The sequence below is a fragment of the Poromitra crassiceps genome (genome assembly GCF_964638095.1).
Source record: "Poromitra crassiceps genome assembly, chromosome: 17".
Lineage (NCBI taxonomy): Eukaryota > Metazoa > Chordata > Actinopteri > Beryciformes > Melamphaidae > Poromitra > Poromitra crassiceps.
The window spans coordinates 37,209,630-37,229,630 of NC_139635.1; the positions used below are offsets into that span (position 1 = coordinate 37,209,630).

General features: G+C 44.9%; 1 protein-coding gene across 1 annotated transcript in view; it reads left to right on the forward strand.

Annotated features, from left to right (window-relative positions):
• Positions 1-19,281, forward strand: part of LOC310792164 (vasoactive intestinal polypeptide receptor 2-like) — a gene marked incomplete at both ends in the record, with an annotated part of 70,029 nt that extends 50,748 nt beyond the window's left edge. Inside the window, 9 exons of the mRNA XM_083653887.1 lie at positions 5,717-5,814; positions 8,688-8,820; positions 10,450-10,600; positions 13,237-13,297; positions 13,915-13,984; positions 15,489-15,580; positions 17,988-18,117; positions 18,416-18,457; positions 19,111-19,281. Of these exons, the coding sequence (XP_083510013.1) occupies positions 5,717-5,814; positions 8,688-8,820; positions 10,450-10,600; positions 13,237-13,297; positions 13,915-13,984; positions 15,489-15,580; positions 17,988-18,117; positions 18,416-18,457; positions 19,111-19,281 (948 nt within the window). The remainder of the gene's footprint in view (positions 1-5,716; positions 5,815-8,687; positions 8,821-10,449; positions 10,601-13,236; positions 13,298-13,914; positions 13,985-15,488; positions 15,581-17,987; positions 18,118-18,415; positions 18,458-19,110) is intronic.
• Between the last annotated feature and the right edge of the window lie 720 nt (positions 19,282-20,001).

The window sequence follows — 20,001 nt, forward strand, 5'->3', positions numbered from 1 at the left end:
GGTATACCCTTGACTTTGATACCAGGTTCCTGAACCATACTTTTTTCAATACTTTAACTCTCTCTGTAATAACAATGTAATTACAATAAGTCCAACTTCAACCAATTTCAACACTGTTATTTATTTAGAAGATTGTTATTTATGTAAAACATTTTACACAGCAGACAAAATAAAACCCTTTCCTACCTCTCTCCCCTCCCAAACCCGTCCTTACAACCTCCAACCTGTCGCAGTCTGTCAGCATCAGGGCATAGTGTGTCTTCTGCTCCAGGGTGAAGGGTGTAACGCGGACAATCACCTGGATCAGGTCGAACTTCTTCCGGTCTGAAGCGTTTTTATTTCCCCAACTTCCTTTGTCCATGTTCTTTGGGCGTGAATTATAGACTGTTTATGGTGCATTTGCAGAATGTAGAAGAGACATTCTGGCTTGAGAGAGACTACATAATACTTAAGTATGTTAAACTATTACATGGATTTGGAAGATATGGCAGATTGCTTTACAATAGGCTATTTGCCAGCCTGGAAGGTCAGTCGACGTTCTGTTAGAAAATGTTTCCTTTTACAGCTGTATGTCTCAATGTGGTGTACTCTGAGGTTACAATGAAAATATTTACTTACATAAAACAATCCACTTACATGCAGCATCACGTTTTAAATTAGCCTACATCTTGGCAATTGTGTGATGTGCATGTCACTGATGAAACACGTTGGAGTACAGACTCAGGGCAGACTGTAAATTGTAAAGATGTAATAGATAAATAGCAGTACTGTACTCCAGTACAGACTTATTTTAATCATCTGCCTTGAGATTTATTCACATAATGCTGCCTTTTATTTAATTTTTTGGGGGGATGGGGGGTCGCTTTCTTATACTTTGAGGACATTGCGGGCCAGATTGAGATGGTCTACGGGCCGGTTCTGGTCCATGTTTGATTTAACCTCTGCAGCTCTCACTGTGGCACGAGGGCAAGTGGGACAGGGTGACCTAATGAAAGCAAGAGTGTAAACAACATGACTCACAAGTTGGTAATGATAATGCTATCATCATCATCATCATCATCATCATCATCATCATCATCATCATCATCACATATAAAACGGAGCAAGTGGGCTCTGTCTCTTTGTTTCAATTTTTGTCCCACTGATGATGTCTCAATGTCTATGACATCATCAGTGATGTCACGAGCACTTGATGATGCGAAGTTGAGCAATTGTGGGCTGCGCATGCCAATAGAGCAGGCGAGACCATGCAGCAGCCGAGCTGCGGGTGAGGCCGAAGTTGAGCAATTCTGTGCTGAGTGACGTCACTCGAGCACTCCACTTGAGCAATTGTAATGTGATGCGAAGTTGAGCAGGCGAGGCCACGCAGCAGCCGAGCTGAGCACGTGAGCCCACGCAGCGGGCTCATCCACCATTAATTTTTCCATCTACATTTCATAAAATGCTTATAAAAATAGTTTTACTTTGTCAAACCAAGCGATTCAGCTATATTTAGAATCAGGAATATGTAACATTTCACTTGGACAAAAAAAAACTATATTAAAAAAAAAACTATTTTATGTTTCTTTTAGTTTTGGTCCGAGTGAAGACGGACACGAATTTTAGGGCCTCAATAGAGTCAAAGCCTCATGCAATGTGTATGTGTATGGGATCAGATATTGGCACCTCACTCTTGTCCCATGTTGATATTATGGAGATGAGGATGTGATTTTACTAAACGGCTTCTTTCCTCGAAACTCAAACCGTCCGTTTGAGCCAGAGCCTACACTATTACACTCACCTACAATAGACAGTTTGAGTCAATAGGCCAAGTTGAGAGAAATGTGGTCTAGCAAATCAAATCAAAGTCCAAGCTGAACAACAACGCAATCTGATAAATCTAATGGAAAGGAACAATATTCTCACAATAGTACAGCAGCCAAACAGACGATCAACATAGTTTTAATCAAAACTAAGTTCATAAAAAAAAGTCAACAATTTAAAAGGGGCAATAACTCAACATGATGCTTACAAAAGAAAATATTATGCTTTAGAAAACAAAGTACAGTTAGTGGTGCACGTATGGTGCATGTAAATGTCACAACCTGTCAATAATAATCTGGATGAGCTCATATTGTGAATACAGTAAGAAACCTGAATCTGATACTGTAGCTGTGATAGACTAAATTTAGCTGAATTAATGAGGCATGATGTATGGCTATGGCCCCTTTTTTTCTCTCTCTTCTTTTTTTTTTTTTTTTACTGTTGGACTTAGTAGTCAGTGTAACTTCTGTTTCCAATGTAGGCTAATAAAAAAAAATCTCATTTGAGTATACAGGAATAATAATAATAATAATTAAAAGAAAGTGTTACCGGTATATGCTCAGGACCAAGATGGCTTATTATGCTTTTTTCATTTTGATTATGATTTTTGAACACATGTAATGTTGTCTTTAAAACAAGCTGGAATTATATTCAGCATAAAAGCAGGATTTTGGGTATAATTCCAAATGTTGTTTTTGAGAAGTTTGGAGGCATTGAATTTCTATTAAATTGTGTATTGTATAATAATTATGTAAATTTGGAGCTAAATACAATCCCCTCAAATTATCCAACTTACATACAGTAATCAAGCACTATGTCCCGATTAATTATTTACAAACATAAAATTCTCACACCATACATACTTAATTTGGAATAACAAATACACTAGATGTGATTAGACTAGGATTTTTTCTTCCCTAATTGGTTGGTAAATAAATTATGAGAACAGACACTTAGGCCTCTATCTTCCGACAGGCGCTATCCCTAAATAGCGCTTTGTGCACTGTTTGCGCGTGCCTTAAGGCACGGACGATAGCATTCCGCCTTGCGCCGTCCACCAGGTGTTCTGCCGAGTTTTGTTCCCCCGCCGAGCAGCAAAAAAAAACATCCCCACCTCACGGGAGCTACTTGTAATAATTTACACAGAAATGTAACTGTTTCAAAGTGATATAATAGGCTACATGCACAACTTCTTTACTTCCTGAAATTAGTACAGCTTCTTTATTTCCTGTCCTACACTATTGGATGAACTGATGAATCAGGTGTGCCTGATCATTGTTGTGACTGCAGCACACCTGACATTAATCAGTTCATCCAATAGTGATGACAGGAAATAAAGAAGCTGTACTAATTTCAGGAAGTAGTGGAGTTGTGCATGTAGCCCATTGTCTGGTAGACGTGACCTACCTGATTTCTAAGTTAAAACAGCCCCGAAATATGTTGGGGATGCAATTCTCGGCGGGCAGTTTGACAGTGCTGTGTTTGTGCATTTGTGTTGTATTGTCTGATGCTGTTTGACACCAGATCCACCAGGCGGTCGTGCCTGCTTATGTAAAGTCCTTTGTATTGGCTGCAGCCGTTTAGGATACATGTATGTGCTATTGTCTCTTTGTCGCGGGGGGTTGGGTGTAGGATACAGTGTGGGTCATGTGTTGATGGATACCAGGTTGCCAGGTTATATTTTGTTGGTAGGACTTGTAGGCGGGCCTTGATGGTGAAGACGAGGATGTCCTCGCCTATGCTGTTATTGGAGAAGATGGAATGTGACAGTGCATGATGGTCTGCAGAGGGTAGAAGGGCCAGCTTTCCCTGCAGGCTCAGGCTGGTCCAGTGCTGAATGTTGTGCGGCCTCTGCACTCGCGGATTTGTTTGTCAGTTCATGGTGCTGTTCATAGATCGCCCGGGTGGAAATAAGCAGATCTATGATGATTGATGATGCGGTTGTTGAGCGCCACGGTTGTACCGTCAGGCGTCGCCCAACTCAGCTGCAATCCTGAGCAGTGGCATAGGTCATTAAGGTCCATCCAGTCTGACCGCACACCAAAGCCTGCGGCTCTGATGTCCAGTTTTCCGTTTTCTTTTCTTTTGAATCCCAGGAATTGTGGCTCGTTCTCCTCAGCGGGTGGTATCTTGCGGCGCTGCAGGTGTAGAAAGACTGAGGCACAGGCCATTTCTCTGAGTTGTAGGTCATCACTGTTGAGCATGTTGAGTCAGGGGCAAATTTTCCACTGGGGACAGGGGGGACATGTCCCCCCCACTTTTCAAAACCTTGTTTCTTTCCCCCCCACTTTTTAAACTGAAAAAATCGTGGGTAAACTGAAAAAATCATGCTTAATACGCTACTGTTTGACCAGCCATCATATTATGGCTGAGAATGTTAATTGAGTTCAGGCGCGGACTGCATAATCGTGCACGTCGGGCAAATGCCCGGTGGCCTGGCCTGGCCTGGCCTGCAATTTTTTTTTTTTTTTTTGGTGCCCGCAGTCAGGCCACTCACTGAACAGCAGGCCAGGCACCACCTACTGGTTTACTAGTGGTTTTATTACTTTATTCAGGGTTAAAATTGGACTCGGCCCAAATTGGGCTTCAAACGGCCCAAATCTGGCTTCAAACGGCCCAAATCTGGCTTCAAACGACCCAAATTGGGCTTCAAACGGCCCAAATTTGGCTTCAAACGGGCCAAATTTTTCACGCGCGTCGGCCCGTATGGGCCTGGCCTGCTTGGTATCTAATGCCCGGCCTGAATTATGATCCCAGTCCGCCCCTGATTGAGTTGCTAATTATAAGCTATAGGCTACTCCAAAAGATTGCCACGGATTTTCTCGTCTGTAAAAAGTGCCCTCTGAATGCATTTCTAATAGCGCTCTGTATGGAAAATCACCTTTCCAAGCCGTCCCTGAAGGCAGCACTCACAGAGTTTGGCTTTTCTTAAGACTAAATAATGATATCATAACAGTATTGTAACAGCAAATTTAACTTTTGTACTAATATTATTCAGTTTCTGGAGTTATTTTTCTGTGACAAGTATCATCCAAATGTTAATTTAAATTGAGATATTCCTCTAAATCTGGCTAAAAACGTTAAAACTTTTTTGCCAGCCCCTGCCCCTCTAACATTCTCTGCACGTCCCTGCTGCTGTATAAAGGGTTAGGTGATGAGAGGAAGTGAACATGGTACAGTAAGCAGTGAACATGGCTGAATTTAAAATAAAGCACACTAATAATAATAATAATGATAATAATAATACAACCAACGTGATTTCAATATGGCTCTGCTTTCATATCAGAGCTCTGATGAGTTGGAGGAGGTCGTATCTAAAAGGCATGTATTGAGTGATGTGTGTAGTTCTTCATAGATCTAGCCTGTTAATCTTCCCCTCAGAGTGCACCAAATTGATGCATTTTACTTTAAAATGTAAAAAAAAATCTTGGGGGGGGAGGAGTAAATTAGGTCAAGTCTGACAGAGTAGGCACGAGTCAGCTCCCTGCTTGGTCTTCCCAGCCTCCTGCTATATTAAATGTATGGCCAGTTGGCCACACACACACACACACACACACACACACACACACACACACACACACACACACACACACACACACACACACACACACACACACACACACACACACACACACACACACACACACACAGACAGTAACTCAGACTAGATATGAATAGAATCTGTATGTGTGTGTGTGTGTGTGTGTGTGTGTGTGTGTGTGTGTGTGTGTGTGTGTGTGTGTGTGTGTGTGTGTGTGTGTGTGTGTGTGTGTGTGTGTGTGTGTGTGTGTGTGTGTGTGTGTGTGTGCGTGTGGGTGGGTGGGTGTATAACCTTGGCAAATTTTCTTCCTCTCTCTGTTTCTTTCTTTCTTTCTTCTCTCTCACTCTCTCCCTCTCTCTCTGTCCCATCCAGTTGGTCTTCTACATGGTCGTGCAGACATTGTACACTCTGGGTCACAGTCTGTCTTTGATCGCCCTCATCACAGGGAGCGCCATCCTCTGTCTGTTCCGGTGAGATAAAATACTCGGATACTGTTATGAGATGAAACTTCAGTGTTGTGGGGTAACTGGACCACACAAATATTTTTTCTCCAACATATGAAAATACCGAGGAACCAAATATGTGAATTTATACAATGTTGTGTGCACATTAAATGCTGCTATTTGATGTTTTGCTAAAGTTGTGTAAAACTGTGGCTGAAACAGGCCAATCGGAACATGGTCGTTTTGTGATGTAGGGAGTTGTGTCGACCAATCATATTACATCAGCAAATCAGTGTCTCTCTCTAGCTGATAGAAACCTTAGTGCTCAACAATCATGGGAGGGGGGGGGGGGGGGGAGACAGATAAAAACAGCAAAAATGATTACATTTTGTATAAAATATATTATGCAAGTCAAATATTGAGTTGGCTTTTTTATGCAAATGTGTACAAATGGAAACAATGAGGAAGTCTGGCAAGCAGAGCTTTAACAGCTACAGCCACACTTCAGCTGGCTGCTGTGTTAATTAAATTTTAATTAAAGGCCTATCCAAGACTTTAGGGAAAAGTTATTGTTTCTTGTGGTTTGTATCTGTCAGATCGTCACTTCTGACAGCGTCTCATGCGCTTACACAACCTGAGTCTGACTGTTTAATTAGCTTCAATAGAATAATAGGCAATTAGGCATATCTCTATTCCCAGTTTAAATTGTCTTCCGCTGTCAGTCAGCAGTACTTTGATGAGGGGCTATTATCTCACTCTCTCTCTCACACACACACACACACACACACACACACACACACACACACACATGCACGCACGTATGTAAAGGACATAAACAGTAATAGTGCAGTCAAATGCTGGGAGTCAGTCAGTTACATGAGTGCCCAGACAGCAACCACAATAATGCATACACATTAAGAAACACACAGGATGATAACATGGCAGGTTGATATATACAGTTATACTGTAATGCAAGGTAGCGGTCAGTATCCACTTCATGGGTACAAAAAGCAGCGCCTCCTCCATATTGAGCGGCTGCCGATAATAGTAGATATTGAACAATATCTCGCTAACTGCTTGGCCCTTCTCTTTGGGAGACCAGCCATCTGACATCGGACATGACCTAGGCTATCAAATATGAAAACTAGAAGTTTACACCTGTAGCCCAGCTGTGAAATGGTCTGTTCTAGCTGTTGCTATTTCATCATCTTGGTTAGAAAGGCCTCCTCTAGGCTGCGGTCAAAGATACAGCCAACCTCTAGAACAAACACCTCTCTACGATTTTCATTGACAACAACAACATCAGGAATGTACAGCTGGAATATTCAAGAACACATCTGAATCATCACTGAACAAGCTCGGCTTCACAATAGAATGTTTAAAAAGCGATATTGAAGACCCGAAAATAGAAGAGATATCTTTTGATATCAGATCCACTAATCTGTCATGCCTATATATGTAAAGCATTGTGTATGCATGGCAACCATTTAAAATGTGAGCCATGGTTTCAGTTATCTGTTCATGACCATGATCTATACAGTGAGGAGCATGACTGTCAGGAAGCCAGATGGAAAGATTGAGCTTGGTTGGTAAAACCTGCAGTCTTGCTTTTAGAGTGAAGCTGATAATGCTCTCATCTAGAGCGACACTTTTAAACAGTGCATGAGAAACAGAGTGATCTGCTGCAGGGAGACAAGTTTCCCTTGGAGTTTTAACTCAGTCCAGTGTTGTCGTTGTCTTTGTTGTTGCGCCCTCATGAGGTGACTCTGGGCATTCGTCAGAGGGAGTTGATGATCTACTCCACAGATATTCCCGGTTGCTCTCACAGAGATACTGGGGTCAGATATAACCTCTTCAGAGACCTTCACTGCCTCTGAGTTAGGCCCCACCCACTCCAGGGCAACTTCACACCAGCCACATAAGTCATTCAGGTCAGGCCAGTCAGACCACACGACAAAGCCAGGGGAGCGACTGTCCAGCTTCCCGCTGGGTTTCGTCTTGAATCCCAGGAAGTTAGGATCCGACCCACGTGCCAGGGGGACCTTGCGTCTTTTTAGGTCTATGAACAGAGAAGCTCTCACACGCACACGCACACGCACACGCACACACACACACACACACACACACACACACACACACACACACACAGCTAACACACACACACACACACACACACACACACACACACACACACAATTGCCCACCCACGATCTATTCATATCAACAGTCTGTTACTATTTCTTATTTCCTAATTACCTCAAAAGGCCTCTGTATAAGCCAGCCCATCCAAATTTGACAGAGGCAGTGAAACCTTACCTGAACTCAGCAGTGTATTTTAAGTGGCCATGGCTCATTAAACTTGTTCAATGCATTGAATTATCATGTGCATTTTGAGTGCAAGTAAGAAAAATGCCAAAGTCTTGTTACCATGACAACAGTGAATTACATCATCCCCCTACTGTCTCTGAGCCTCTATTCACCTTATGTACCAACACAGGGGTCAGCCAGTTACTTCCCATTGTGTTATGACTTCCTGTTCAAAACACAGTTTGTTTGACCTGCTCACTAGTACTGTACTGTCACAGGAAGTGTCAACACAGCTGTAGGAAGTAACTGGCTGACTCCTGTGTTGGAACATAAGGTGAATACTATGCAGTCCATATCAAAAGTCTACACACCCTCAGCTTTTCAAATTTGTATTGTCATGAGGCCTGAAAGAAAAACTACATACAACTACCAAACTACAAGTTTCAGTTTGAGCTGTGATGTTGTTGAGATTTAACAAATCACATTCTAAAGCACGAAAGAAAGAAAAATGGTGTGTGTGTGTGTGTGTGTGTGTGTGTGTGTGTGTGTGTGTGTGTGTGTGTGTGTGTATTTGTGTGCACTGTGTTTGGCAGGAAGCTCCACTGCACCAGGAACTACATCCACCTCAACCTCTTCTTCTCCTTCATCCTGAGGGCTGTGGCGGTGTTGGTGAAAGACGACATCCTCTTCTCTCGAAACACGCAGTGCTCCAACCAGCCCTCACTGGTGAGCTCACATCCCCTGTCTCTCTGGTCACAGCCCCTGTCCCTCTGGTCACAGCACCTGTCCCTCTGGTCACAGCCCCTGTCTCTCTGGTCACAGCACCTGTCCCTCTGGTCACAGCACCTGTCCCTCTGGTCACAGCACCTGTCCCTCTGGTCACAGCCCCTGTCCCTCTGGTCACAGCCCCTGTCTCTCTGGTCACAGCCCCTGTCTCTCTGGTCACAGCCCCTGTCTCTCTGGTCACAGCCCCTGTCTCTCTGGTCACAGCCCCTGTCCCTCTGGTCACAGCCCCTGTCTCTCTGGTCACAGCCCCTGTCCCTCTGGTCACAGCCCCTGTCTCTCTGGTCACAGTCCCTGTCTCTCTGGTCACAGCCCCTGTCCCTCTGGTCACAGCCCCTGTCCCTCTGGTCACAGCCCCTGTCCCTCTGGTCACAGCCCCTGTCCCTCTGGTCACAGCCCCTGTCCCTCTGGTCACAGCCCCTGTCTCTCTGGTCACAGCCCCTGTCTCTCTGGTCACAGCCCCTGTCTCTCTGGTCACAGCCCCTGTCTCTCGGTCACAGCCCCTGTCCCTCTGGTCACAGTCCCTGTCTCTCTGGTCACAGTCCCTGTCTCTCTGGTCACAGCCCCTGTCCCTCTGGTCACAGCCCCTGTCCCTCTGGTCACAGCCCCTGTCCCTCTGGTCACAGCCCCTGTCCCTCTGGTCACAGCCCCTGTCTCTCTGGTCACAGCCCCTGTCTCTCTGGTCACAGCCCCTGTCTCTCTGGTCACAGCCCCTGTCTCTCGGTCACAGCCCCTGTCCCTCTGGTCACAGTCCCTGTCTCTCTGGTCACAGCCCCCGTCTCTCTGGTCACAGCCCCTGTCCCTCTGGTCACAGTCCCTGTCTCTCTGGTCACAGTCCCTGTCCCTCTGGTCACAGCCCCTGTCCCTCTGGTCAAAGCCCCTGTCTCTCGGTCACAGCCCCTGTCCCTCTGGTCACAGCCCCCGTCTCTCTGGTCACAGTCCCTGTCATTCTGGTCACAGCCCCTGTCCCTCTGGTCACAGCCCCTGTCCCTCTGGTCACAGCCCCTGTCTCTCTGGTCACAGCCCCTGTCCCTCTGGTCACAGCCCCTGTCCCTCTGGTCACAGCCCCTGTCCCTCTGGTCACAGCCCCTGTCCCTCTGGTCACAGTCCCTGTCTCTCTGGTCACAGCCCCTGTCTCTCTGGTCACAGCCCCTGTCTCTCTGGTCACAGCCCCTGTCTCTCTGGTCACAGCCCCTGTCTCTCTGGTCACAGCCCCTGTCTCTCTGGTCACAGTCCCTGTCTCTCTGGTCACAGCCCCTGTCTCTCTGGTCACAGCCCCTGTCTCTCTGGTCACAGTCCCTGTCTCTCTGGTCACAGCCCCTGTCTCTCTGGTCACAGCCCCTGTCTCTCTGGTCACAGTCCCTGTCTCTCTGGTCACAGCCCCTGTCTCTCTGGTCACAGCCCCTGTCTCTCTGGTCACAGCCCCTGTCTCTCTGGTCACAGCCCCTGTCTCTCTGGTCACAGCCCCTGTCTCTCTGGTCACAGCCCCCTGTCTCTCTGGTCACAGCCCCTGTCTCTCTGGTCACAGCCCCCTGTCTCTCTGGTCACAGCCCCTGTCTCTCCTGTTTTCAGATGGGGTGCAAGGCCAGTCTGGTGTTCTTCCACTACTTCATCATGGCCAACTTCTTCTGGCTGCTGGTGGAGGGTCTGTACCTTCACACCCTGCTCATCGCCATCTTCTCCGAGAACCGACACTTCATCGTCTACCTGCTCATAGGCTGGGGTAGGACTCCTGCCGTCACCTCAAAACCACATTCACTCTGGTTTGAATTATTTTTAATTTAATTCGAAGATTTACAAAAGCCTTTGGAATGAACAAGAATCGACTGATGGGTTTAACAAATCAAATTAACCTGGTGTCATTGCCCATTCTCAGCTCTGTTCGATCCCTGCCACCTCTGCCAGATACTAGACTTTTGAAAGTCTCTTGTTCAGCTCAGCTGGTAGTGTTGATCTATAATGCCTGGGACTCACATCGCTGCATGGCTGTTAACCGAGCAGAGGCTGAGACGCAGCAGAGCAGAGGCTGAGACGCAGCAGAGCCACTGCTGTCTCTTTTTGCTGGGAACCACTCGCCATAAAAGCAGGCAGGACCCCAAATCTCTAGATCAGTGGTTCTCAAAGTGGGCTCTGGGGACCTTCAGGGGTCATTCAGAGCGTTCCACGGGGGCCCCAGTAAAAAGGAGAATAATGTATTCCATCCACAAGTAACACAATGACAGAATGTCTTAATATTTTGGTCATCGGTTTCATACACTTTCTGTAATAAAACATCTAAAAGCAAAAATCTTATCAGATAGTGGAACGTGGGACAAAATCTTATCTTATCAAATGGGGGTCCATGGTTCAGTTTGTGTCAGTTTAGGGGTCCTTGACGTGAAAACGTTTGAGAACCAGCGCTCTAGATGAGCCGCAGCAGAGCTCACGCGGGCTTGTGGCTGCTTTAACCTGCTAACATGGGTGCCCAAAATGAGAAACAACAGGTTCCACCACGCACAGGCGCAACTCACGTCACGTGACCTCTGTGACCCTGTGTCACGTGACCTCTGTGACCCTGTGTCCCAGGCGTTTCTCTCTCTAAACTTCAAAGTAGGGCTGGGCGATATTGACAAAATCAAATATCACAATATTTTACACTGAATACCTCAATATCGATAGTGTGGTTATTTGTTTTATATGTTTTCATTATTATTTCATTTTTATTATTCAGTACTAAAGATAATTGGATTGTTGCAAGAAGGAGTTAATGTGGGGTCGTTAGTACATGAACAAAAGATATTCACAGGAATTGCACATAATGGGTGACGATGGGGCAGATCAGTTTGGACCAAAACATTAGCCTGGGCACCTGACGAATCTGCGAGCTCACATTTGATTTGCTCTGGCAGATGCGCCTCGTTTGATTGGTCTGTTATTTCTGTATAGCAAACCGCTGCTAGCAGACCGTTGCTAGTAACGCTGTTCTGATGGTGGTTCTCTGGAGGACCATGTCCCGTCATATCAATCCACAGAAAGACGTCCGGTAAATTGGACGGTTCACGTCAGGGTCCTGCATCACCCTGTCAGGGTTTATTTCACGATAATGTCCAGCTCGCTGTAACAGCTGATCTCATGGCGGTTGATCCAGCTGATCAGTAAATTTAGTTTCAGTCGCTCTGCGCTGCGTCACATGTTTCGTTGCTCTGATTGGTTGAGGCATTTTGAAATGCGCCCGTTGGTAACGCCCCCTGGAAATAGAAATTGAACTGAGTGATTCCAGACTCATTCACATTTTTGCAAATTGGTCTGGCGATGTCAGGCTACCAAAATATTGCTTGATAAGTGAAACAATCTAGAAATATAGCTCTTTATCAAATGGTAAATGGACTGCATTTAAATAGCGCTTTTATCCAAAGCGCATACATTCACCCATTCACACACCGAAGGCGGCCAGCTGCCACGCAGGGTGCTGGCACAGCCATCGGGAGCAATTTGGGGTTCAGTGTCTTGCCCAAGGACACTTCGACATGCGGACTGGAGGAGCCGGGGATCGAACGACGCACTCTACCTCCTGAGCCACATCAACCCTGGCAGTGTTGGTGACTTGCTCTAGTCTACACAGAACCAACTTATCCTCATTGTGAAGGGAAGAGGAGTCATCTACCCACGTGGTAAAAGAATGTCAGTGATGTCAGTGAAGGTGCTCTTATACTCAAGCAAGCTCCGTGGGGGTGGAGCTCCGCGAGTCTCCGGGAGTGTACCGTGCAGACCTCGTGCTGGGGCAGATGCTATTATACTCAGAAAGTGATCTGCATGTATTGTACAATGGTAATAGTGAGAACAGCCCGTGAAAAGTCGCAATGAAACGCTATTATGTGCAGTACTGAGTGCGCGTTCACTCTCAAACGACCGCACATCAGCACATGAAGGAATCACCAAACTTGTTTTTACTGAAAGCCGTTTTACTTCTCAGCCCTGATTGTCTACTCTGTGCTGCTTTTAATCTCTCTCAATAATGCTCTCAACACAACACATTTACTTGGTGAAATGACTAAAACGAACAGTTGCAAATCAAAGTTTATAGCCTACCACATGGGTCAAGAAATGTGGCGAAAACACAGCTCAGTGTTCAGGGCTCAGTGGCTTGAAAGCGGCCATGTTTGGAGAGAAGCCGTGCGTTGCTCGCGCTGTGAGAAAAAAAATCAGGCACACGGCGAGCGCCCGACGGAGGCAGTGAATAACCACGCCCAACAAATTTACTTCATTTGACGCGCCCGGCCCTCGCTCCACCCCCGCGCCCTTCACGGCAGGGTGAGCATAATAGCACCTTGAGTGTTGACCCTGTTGTCTCAGTGTGTCCCCCCTCCTCCCTGTGTGCAGGATGTCCCACAGTCTTTGTGTTTGCCTGGGTGATAACCAGGATTTACCTGGAGGACACGGGGTGAGTGATGTCAGCAGCTTCAGCCTCTTCCTTCTTCCTTTGCTTTGTCTTTGCATCGATATAGAAACAAGTATGTGTAAGTGTAACCCGCGTTGTGTTAGTCCCCCGTAGCTGGGGAATCGAACTCGGAACTTCTGGCATGCGAGGAACACTCTACTCTAGAGTGTCTCTTAACTCATTCTCCGCCACAGTTTTTCAGAAAAAACCACGCAGCACGCAACGAGGTGAAAACAAAATCCTTCACGTTTGAGTGACAGGCTGACGTTTGAGACACAGCTGAATCCCCACTGATACAGTATGAGCCCTTGGCCTTTCATAGGGATAGGGGGAAAATGTGGGCACCTCTGGTCTATCTAAACATGGTGAAAGTATCAAAATGCACTGTCACCAACTAAATGAACTAACTGAAATGCAGGGTGGCAGAGGCAGAGTACGGTGGGCTGCCCCTGCCACCCTGCATTTCAGAAATTCGCATATGTGGTCGCTGCTGTTACACAGCTCACAACACAAAATAAAAAACTGGAAAGTGCAGGACATGCAACCTAATGAGGGTTATATAAAGACATACTGTATTCTGTAATGCTTACATAGCATACTGGTTTTCCCTACTCCCTCAGATGCTGGGAGAGGAATGACAACCCCATACCCAACTGGGTGATCAATGGACCAATAGGATTTTCCATTATGGTAAGTTATGGTTTCCCATAGCATGTAAACTGTAAGGTTCACAGATCACATACTGTAGTTAAAACGGTAAAGATGTTCTTTTCCTTATTGGAAGTGAAAGTTTACACCTTGATTGATGGGTTGAATGAGTTTGATGACCATTTGGACCTTGACACCATTTAAAAAACCCATTTAAGATAGTGAGAAGCATTCTTTCCTCAATTCCTGGGAAATTGTTATTGCTAATTGGTCATTTGCAGCGGCGTGACACCAGGTGTAATACCCCCATGTCTCAGCACATTAGTTTCACAGGTGTGAGATAGGCAAATATCAGGTTGAGTGTATTCACACCTTCCTGCTGAGTGATATATATATATATATATATATATATATATATATATATATATATATATATATATATATATATATATATATATATATATATATTATATATAAGCAACCATAAGGCATCATGGCAGCTAGAAATAAGGTGGATAGGTATTTTATATTTATACGTAGCCTACTTTTAGATTGATATCCTTTATATTGTGTGTTTGTATAGGTTTACTGCACCGTGGAGAGAAACTAAATTTCAATCCTCTGTATGTCGTGCATATACAGCAGAATTGACAATAAAGTTGACCTTGACCTTGACACTTTTCAACCAGCTCTCTATCTACAGTATCCAAAATCAGGATCTAGTGTGAAAAACAACAGCGTTATTTTTATGGCTGTCTCTGGGGCGCAGCTTCAGCATCTGCTCTACTTCCTCGTTCGAGGATTGTTTTTACTCATTTTTGTATGAGTTCAGTTTTGGCTTCTAGTGAACTTCTAGCACTGTGCCATGTCAGTGTGGTTCACCAACTGCACGAAAGCAGAACAGCAAGCTCTGCAGAGGGTCATAAAAACCACTGGAAAGATCATTGCGGCCTCGCTTCTAGACATCACCACCACCTACACCTCCCACTGCCTGTGCCGTTCCCACAACATTTATCGAAAACTTTTCTTTTTTTATAATTATTTTTATTGACTGAGAGTAAGGGTCAGGACAGGTTAGATACGGACAAACACAATTTGACCTCATTAAGTTGTTCATTCACAAGTATGCGATCCAATATAGTCAACACAACATGATTTACCCGCCCAAACCATTATCCCCACACTATCTACGCATATACACGTGTAACCGAGTTGAATCAGCACGGATTCCTCGTGAGTCCCGAGTGGTAGCGAGTGGATTGGTTAAACTCACTCCCCAGGTATAAAGGCATGTTAACCAGCTCCGCCAAGGGAGCTAGCTCTCTTGGTGTTGCGGTTAACATGTTGGACTCCCAAGCTGAGGGTCGGCAGTTCGAATCCACCCCTGGACAAGCCCTTAACATGGGTTGCTGCAAGTACCACCTACACAACGCCGTTACACACGCACACAGTAACACCCATGCACGCACACACACACACACACACACACACAGACTCACTTTGCATTCCTATTATAGGATACTATTATTTCCTCCCCGCCTCCCAGGTGAACTTCATGCTGTTCATCAGCATCATACGGATCTTGGTTCAGAAGCTGAGGTGTCCTGATGTGGGTGGCAACGACCAGTCACAGTACAGGTAAGTACTGCTTTTTTAAATTATCTTATATACATTTTATATATTATATATATATATATATATATATATATATATATATATATATATATATATATATATATATCTCTCAATAGTAGAGCACTCAAACCTCACTAACCCACATCCAAAGCAGGTGCTGGTCACAGCAAGAATGATACACTGAATAAGAAACAAAAAAACACTAGACTAAAAGTCCAGCGGACCGCACAAACTCCTCAGACTTAGACAGACTTTTCAACGTGGCATTTATTTGCAACAACAGATCAACATTCATCAGGTTCATTCATGAATGAACCTGATGAATGATGAACCTGATGAAGCATCTGCGAAACGCGTTGTACCTGTGATCTGTTGTTGCAAATAAATGCCACGTTGAAAAGTCCGTCTAAGTCTGAGGAGTTTGTGCGGTCCGCTGGACTTTTAGTCTAGTGTTTTTTTGTTTCTTATTCAATATATATATATATATATATATATATATATATATATATATATATATATATATATATATATATATATCAAAAAGGATTCCCCACGCACAGCCAGTGTGATCAGGTGCTGGTCGGTTTGCAGGGACATGAAACATAAATTGAAGAAAATAACCACCGCACACTTAAATTGCGAGATTTATTCAGTGAACCGTTCACTGAATAAATCTCAGTAAGTCAATTTAAGTGTGCGGTGGTTATTTTCTTCAATTTATATATATATATATATATAATATATACACACACACACACACACACACACACACACACACACACACACACACACACACAGGTACTGCTGATCTCTTACTGAGGCTTTGCGCACACTAATGTAGGTGCATTTGAAAACAGCATTTTTGTGTCTCAAGTGTTTTCCGAAAGTCCCCTGTCCTCGGTGAACCACCGCCAAAACACATCATTTCAGCCACGTGGGCTGGAAGCTTTACTCCATTTCTGCCAAGCACCAGCTTTCCCTTCTTTTTTTAACATCGGTATCGGCCCAGAATTTTGCAATCAGTGGACTCTAATGGATAGATACATACATATGTACATACTAGAGGTCTTCGGGTATGCCCGACCCCCCGAATACCTGAGGATACGACCCGGACCGGGCCGGGTCTGGGTCGGTTCCGGTAGCGATTGTCACGGGTCTCGGGGCTCTGACAGTGAAATGCCGGTCCAATAAGACCCAAGTGGACCCGGCGAGTGGCTGTTTTTTTTCCATCCCCCCTCCCCTCCCGAGTCTGTGCGAGCCGAGGGCGTGTAATATCCGAGTGGATCCGAGAAGACCCGTGATCAGCGCTGATCACGAGAGAAACGCATCAAAACAGCACACGTGAGGCTTGTTGTCACAAACTGCAAGTAAATCCATAGAAAAAATAACTAGCAAAGAGCGTTCCCATCTGCAATGAAAATTACTTCCTCGTTTACATGAGGCGCATGCGACCACATGCATACACATGCGCACACATGCGCCTCAGGCAAACGAGGAAGTGATTTTCGTTGCAGAGAGGTAACCCTCTTGCTGGCTCCTCTCGCTATGGATTTAATTGAAGATGACTGTTTCCCGTACTTTTGGATTATTATTCGATGATCGCATGGTGAGTACACAAGTCACAACATGTATGTGATTGTTTCTAGCGCTGTTGTGTGTGTTTTTGGGCGAAGAAACGGCGGTAGCATAGAGACTGCCACTGTACTATCTAACTAGCGTTAGGCAGCATCAACCAGGGGACAATGCTATAACGTTAGTTAATAAAGATGCACAAAGTTTCATTTGATATACAACTTGTAGCAGTTAACAAGCAACTTTGACGTCGACACCACTAGTCGACACCGGAGTCCGGGTCCGACATTTATCGGTTCTGAACGGGGCCGGGTCTCAGATTTCTAATAATAGACGGGTCCATTACGGGTTCGGGCACAAATTCCCCGTGTCCATTAGGGTCCGGGTCCGTGATTTTGGACCCGTGATGACCTCTAGTACGTACGTACAAGTCCTAGCCTCCTAGGCCACAGTGTTGCATTTCGCTCCCAAAGATGGAGCATTCGAAAATGATTAGGGGCCAAAAAGAAAAAGGAAAGAATATGGAGCAGAAAGTGAGTCCTAAAGGACAGAAATGTCAGCAGCTGGTGAACAATGAGCCATTGGTATTGATCAACAACCCTGTCAAACCCCACAGGGTCAATCATGGTCATGTTTGGTGGTCATTGTGTGCTCTGGTGCAATAATTCTTACTTATTACTCCATCCATGGACACACACTTTGTAGTTCAACCATCCAAATGCACTTTCATTTACACTCTTTGTCATAGACGTTACATTGTGTACGTTTCGTTTGTAAAACTTCTTCCGAAGTGCTGCAAAATAAAATACATCTCTTCATTCTTGTTGTTTCCTCCCAGGAGGTTGGCCAAATCCACGCTCCTGCTGATCCCTCTGTTTGGGATCCACTACGTGGTCTTCGTTTCCCTCAGTGAATCCATAGCAGAAGATTACAAGATCTTCTTTGACCTGGCCATCGGATCCTTTCAGGTATGAGACCTTTTTGGATTATTTATGAGTAGATACAATATGTACGTACACTGTGTATCGTCTTGCACTATAACCCTGCATAGAATGATACGTCTTAGTCAATAAGACTATTCTTAGTGTAATGTATATTTAAGTTGTCAATATGTCACCATCATTGTCACCCTAAAAAAACACCTTTGGTACCTTCCCTGTACGAATTTCTGATGTCTTCCAGTTGTACGTTTGAGATTTAAATGTTGACTTGCTCCTGATCTTTGGAGTGTTTTCTCCTTATTATGTGTTTCATTTTGTTTTACAGGGTCTGGTGGTGGCCATTTTGTATTGTTTCTTAAACAGCGAGGTAAGCTGTCATTTTAATATGAAATCATAATAATATTAACAATGTGAATGTGAAATTAAACTCATTCCGTTCCATTTAACATCCATGGTAGTCACGGAGAGCTTGCAGAAGATATAATTGCTTTTATAGTATTTGATTTTCAGGAGGCAAAAATAAGTAGGCTAACTATATTAAAATATCAACAGCAGTCATTTCAAAACAGTTTATAGAGTGCTTTCAATTAAACATAGTAACATCATCCTATAATAAAAGTGTGTGTGTGTGTGTGTGTGTGTGTGTGTGTGTGTGTGTGTGTGTGTGTGTGTGTGTGTGTGTGTGTGTGTGTGTGTGTGTGTGTGTGTGTGTGTGTGTGTGTGTGTGTGTGTGTGTGTGTGTGTGTGTGTGTGTGTGTGTGTGTGAACAGAATTGTGTTCAGCCACAGCTATGCCATGTTACATGCGATCGGGCTGAATCTTTCAGGAAGTGTAAAGAGCACCCCCTATGGGATGACCTAACAGAGCCGGATTTCTTAATTAGGTATTTAGGGCAGATGAATTGCCCTAATTACCTAATGACTGCCCTAACTACCTGTGCTTTTACCTCTACACTACCCAGACACCCCAAACAGTCTGTTTGTAACTTTTGACAATTAACATTTTGCCTCTTTGCTGCAGGTTCAAGGCGAGCTCAAGAGAAAATGGCGGAGCGTATGTCTCAACTGCCATTTGAGCAGAGATCACTTCAGCAGCACTTTGGCCTCCAAGAGTGGATGTGAGAATAATGTGCAGTTCCATCGCAGCTCCCGGACCCAGTCCATCCTGCAGTCAGAGACCACAGTCCTGTAACCACCTGACAGATCCACAGGGGGGGCGCACTCCTGAAAGACATTTGTGACGCACACGAAACAACAAAAACAAAAAGAGGATTTCATCAACGCACGTTCCACCAGAGAGGAGGAGCTCATTATTGAAGTCAGCTGCTGTAGTGTTTGGTTGGAGTCAGAGACATTGGACTATAGAGACAGTTCAACTTCCAGTCACTTCCTGCATTTGTTTCACCACTGCCACGCCCCCTTAGGAGCCTGGTCTAGCCAATGAAGGTTCATAACATTGACAGACAGCCAATCACAAGCTGATGACCACGCTCATTTAGGAGACCGGAAGAGTACCATTTCATCCTATTGGTGGAGCCTGGAATGAGCTATCTCTATAGTCCATTCATCTCTGATGGAGTAAAGACCTGCAGGATCTCAGGCCTCGATGGCACCTGGCTGAGAGACGCGTCACTGAAGTGACTTTCAAATACTTTCATGTGACTCATTTTGTGGTCCAATAATTATGGCAAAACCCACCCATCTGCTCCCCGAAGCAAGTTCAAAGCAATATGCTGAGAATGATTTGCAAACATTTGGACCCAGTTCTTGCACAAAAGTGCATAATGGTAAAAGCAGTGTTGTTTTAAGCCGACGCTGCCAGATGGTTTGTTTTCACATTACCATCGGGGAACGAGTCGCCGGGAAACCGTTTCAAAGCGTAGGCACTTTCAAAAAATACCTGGCACGTGAT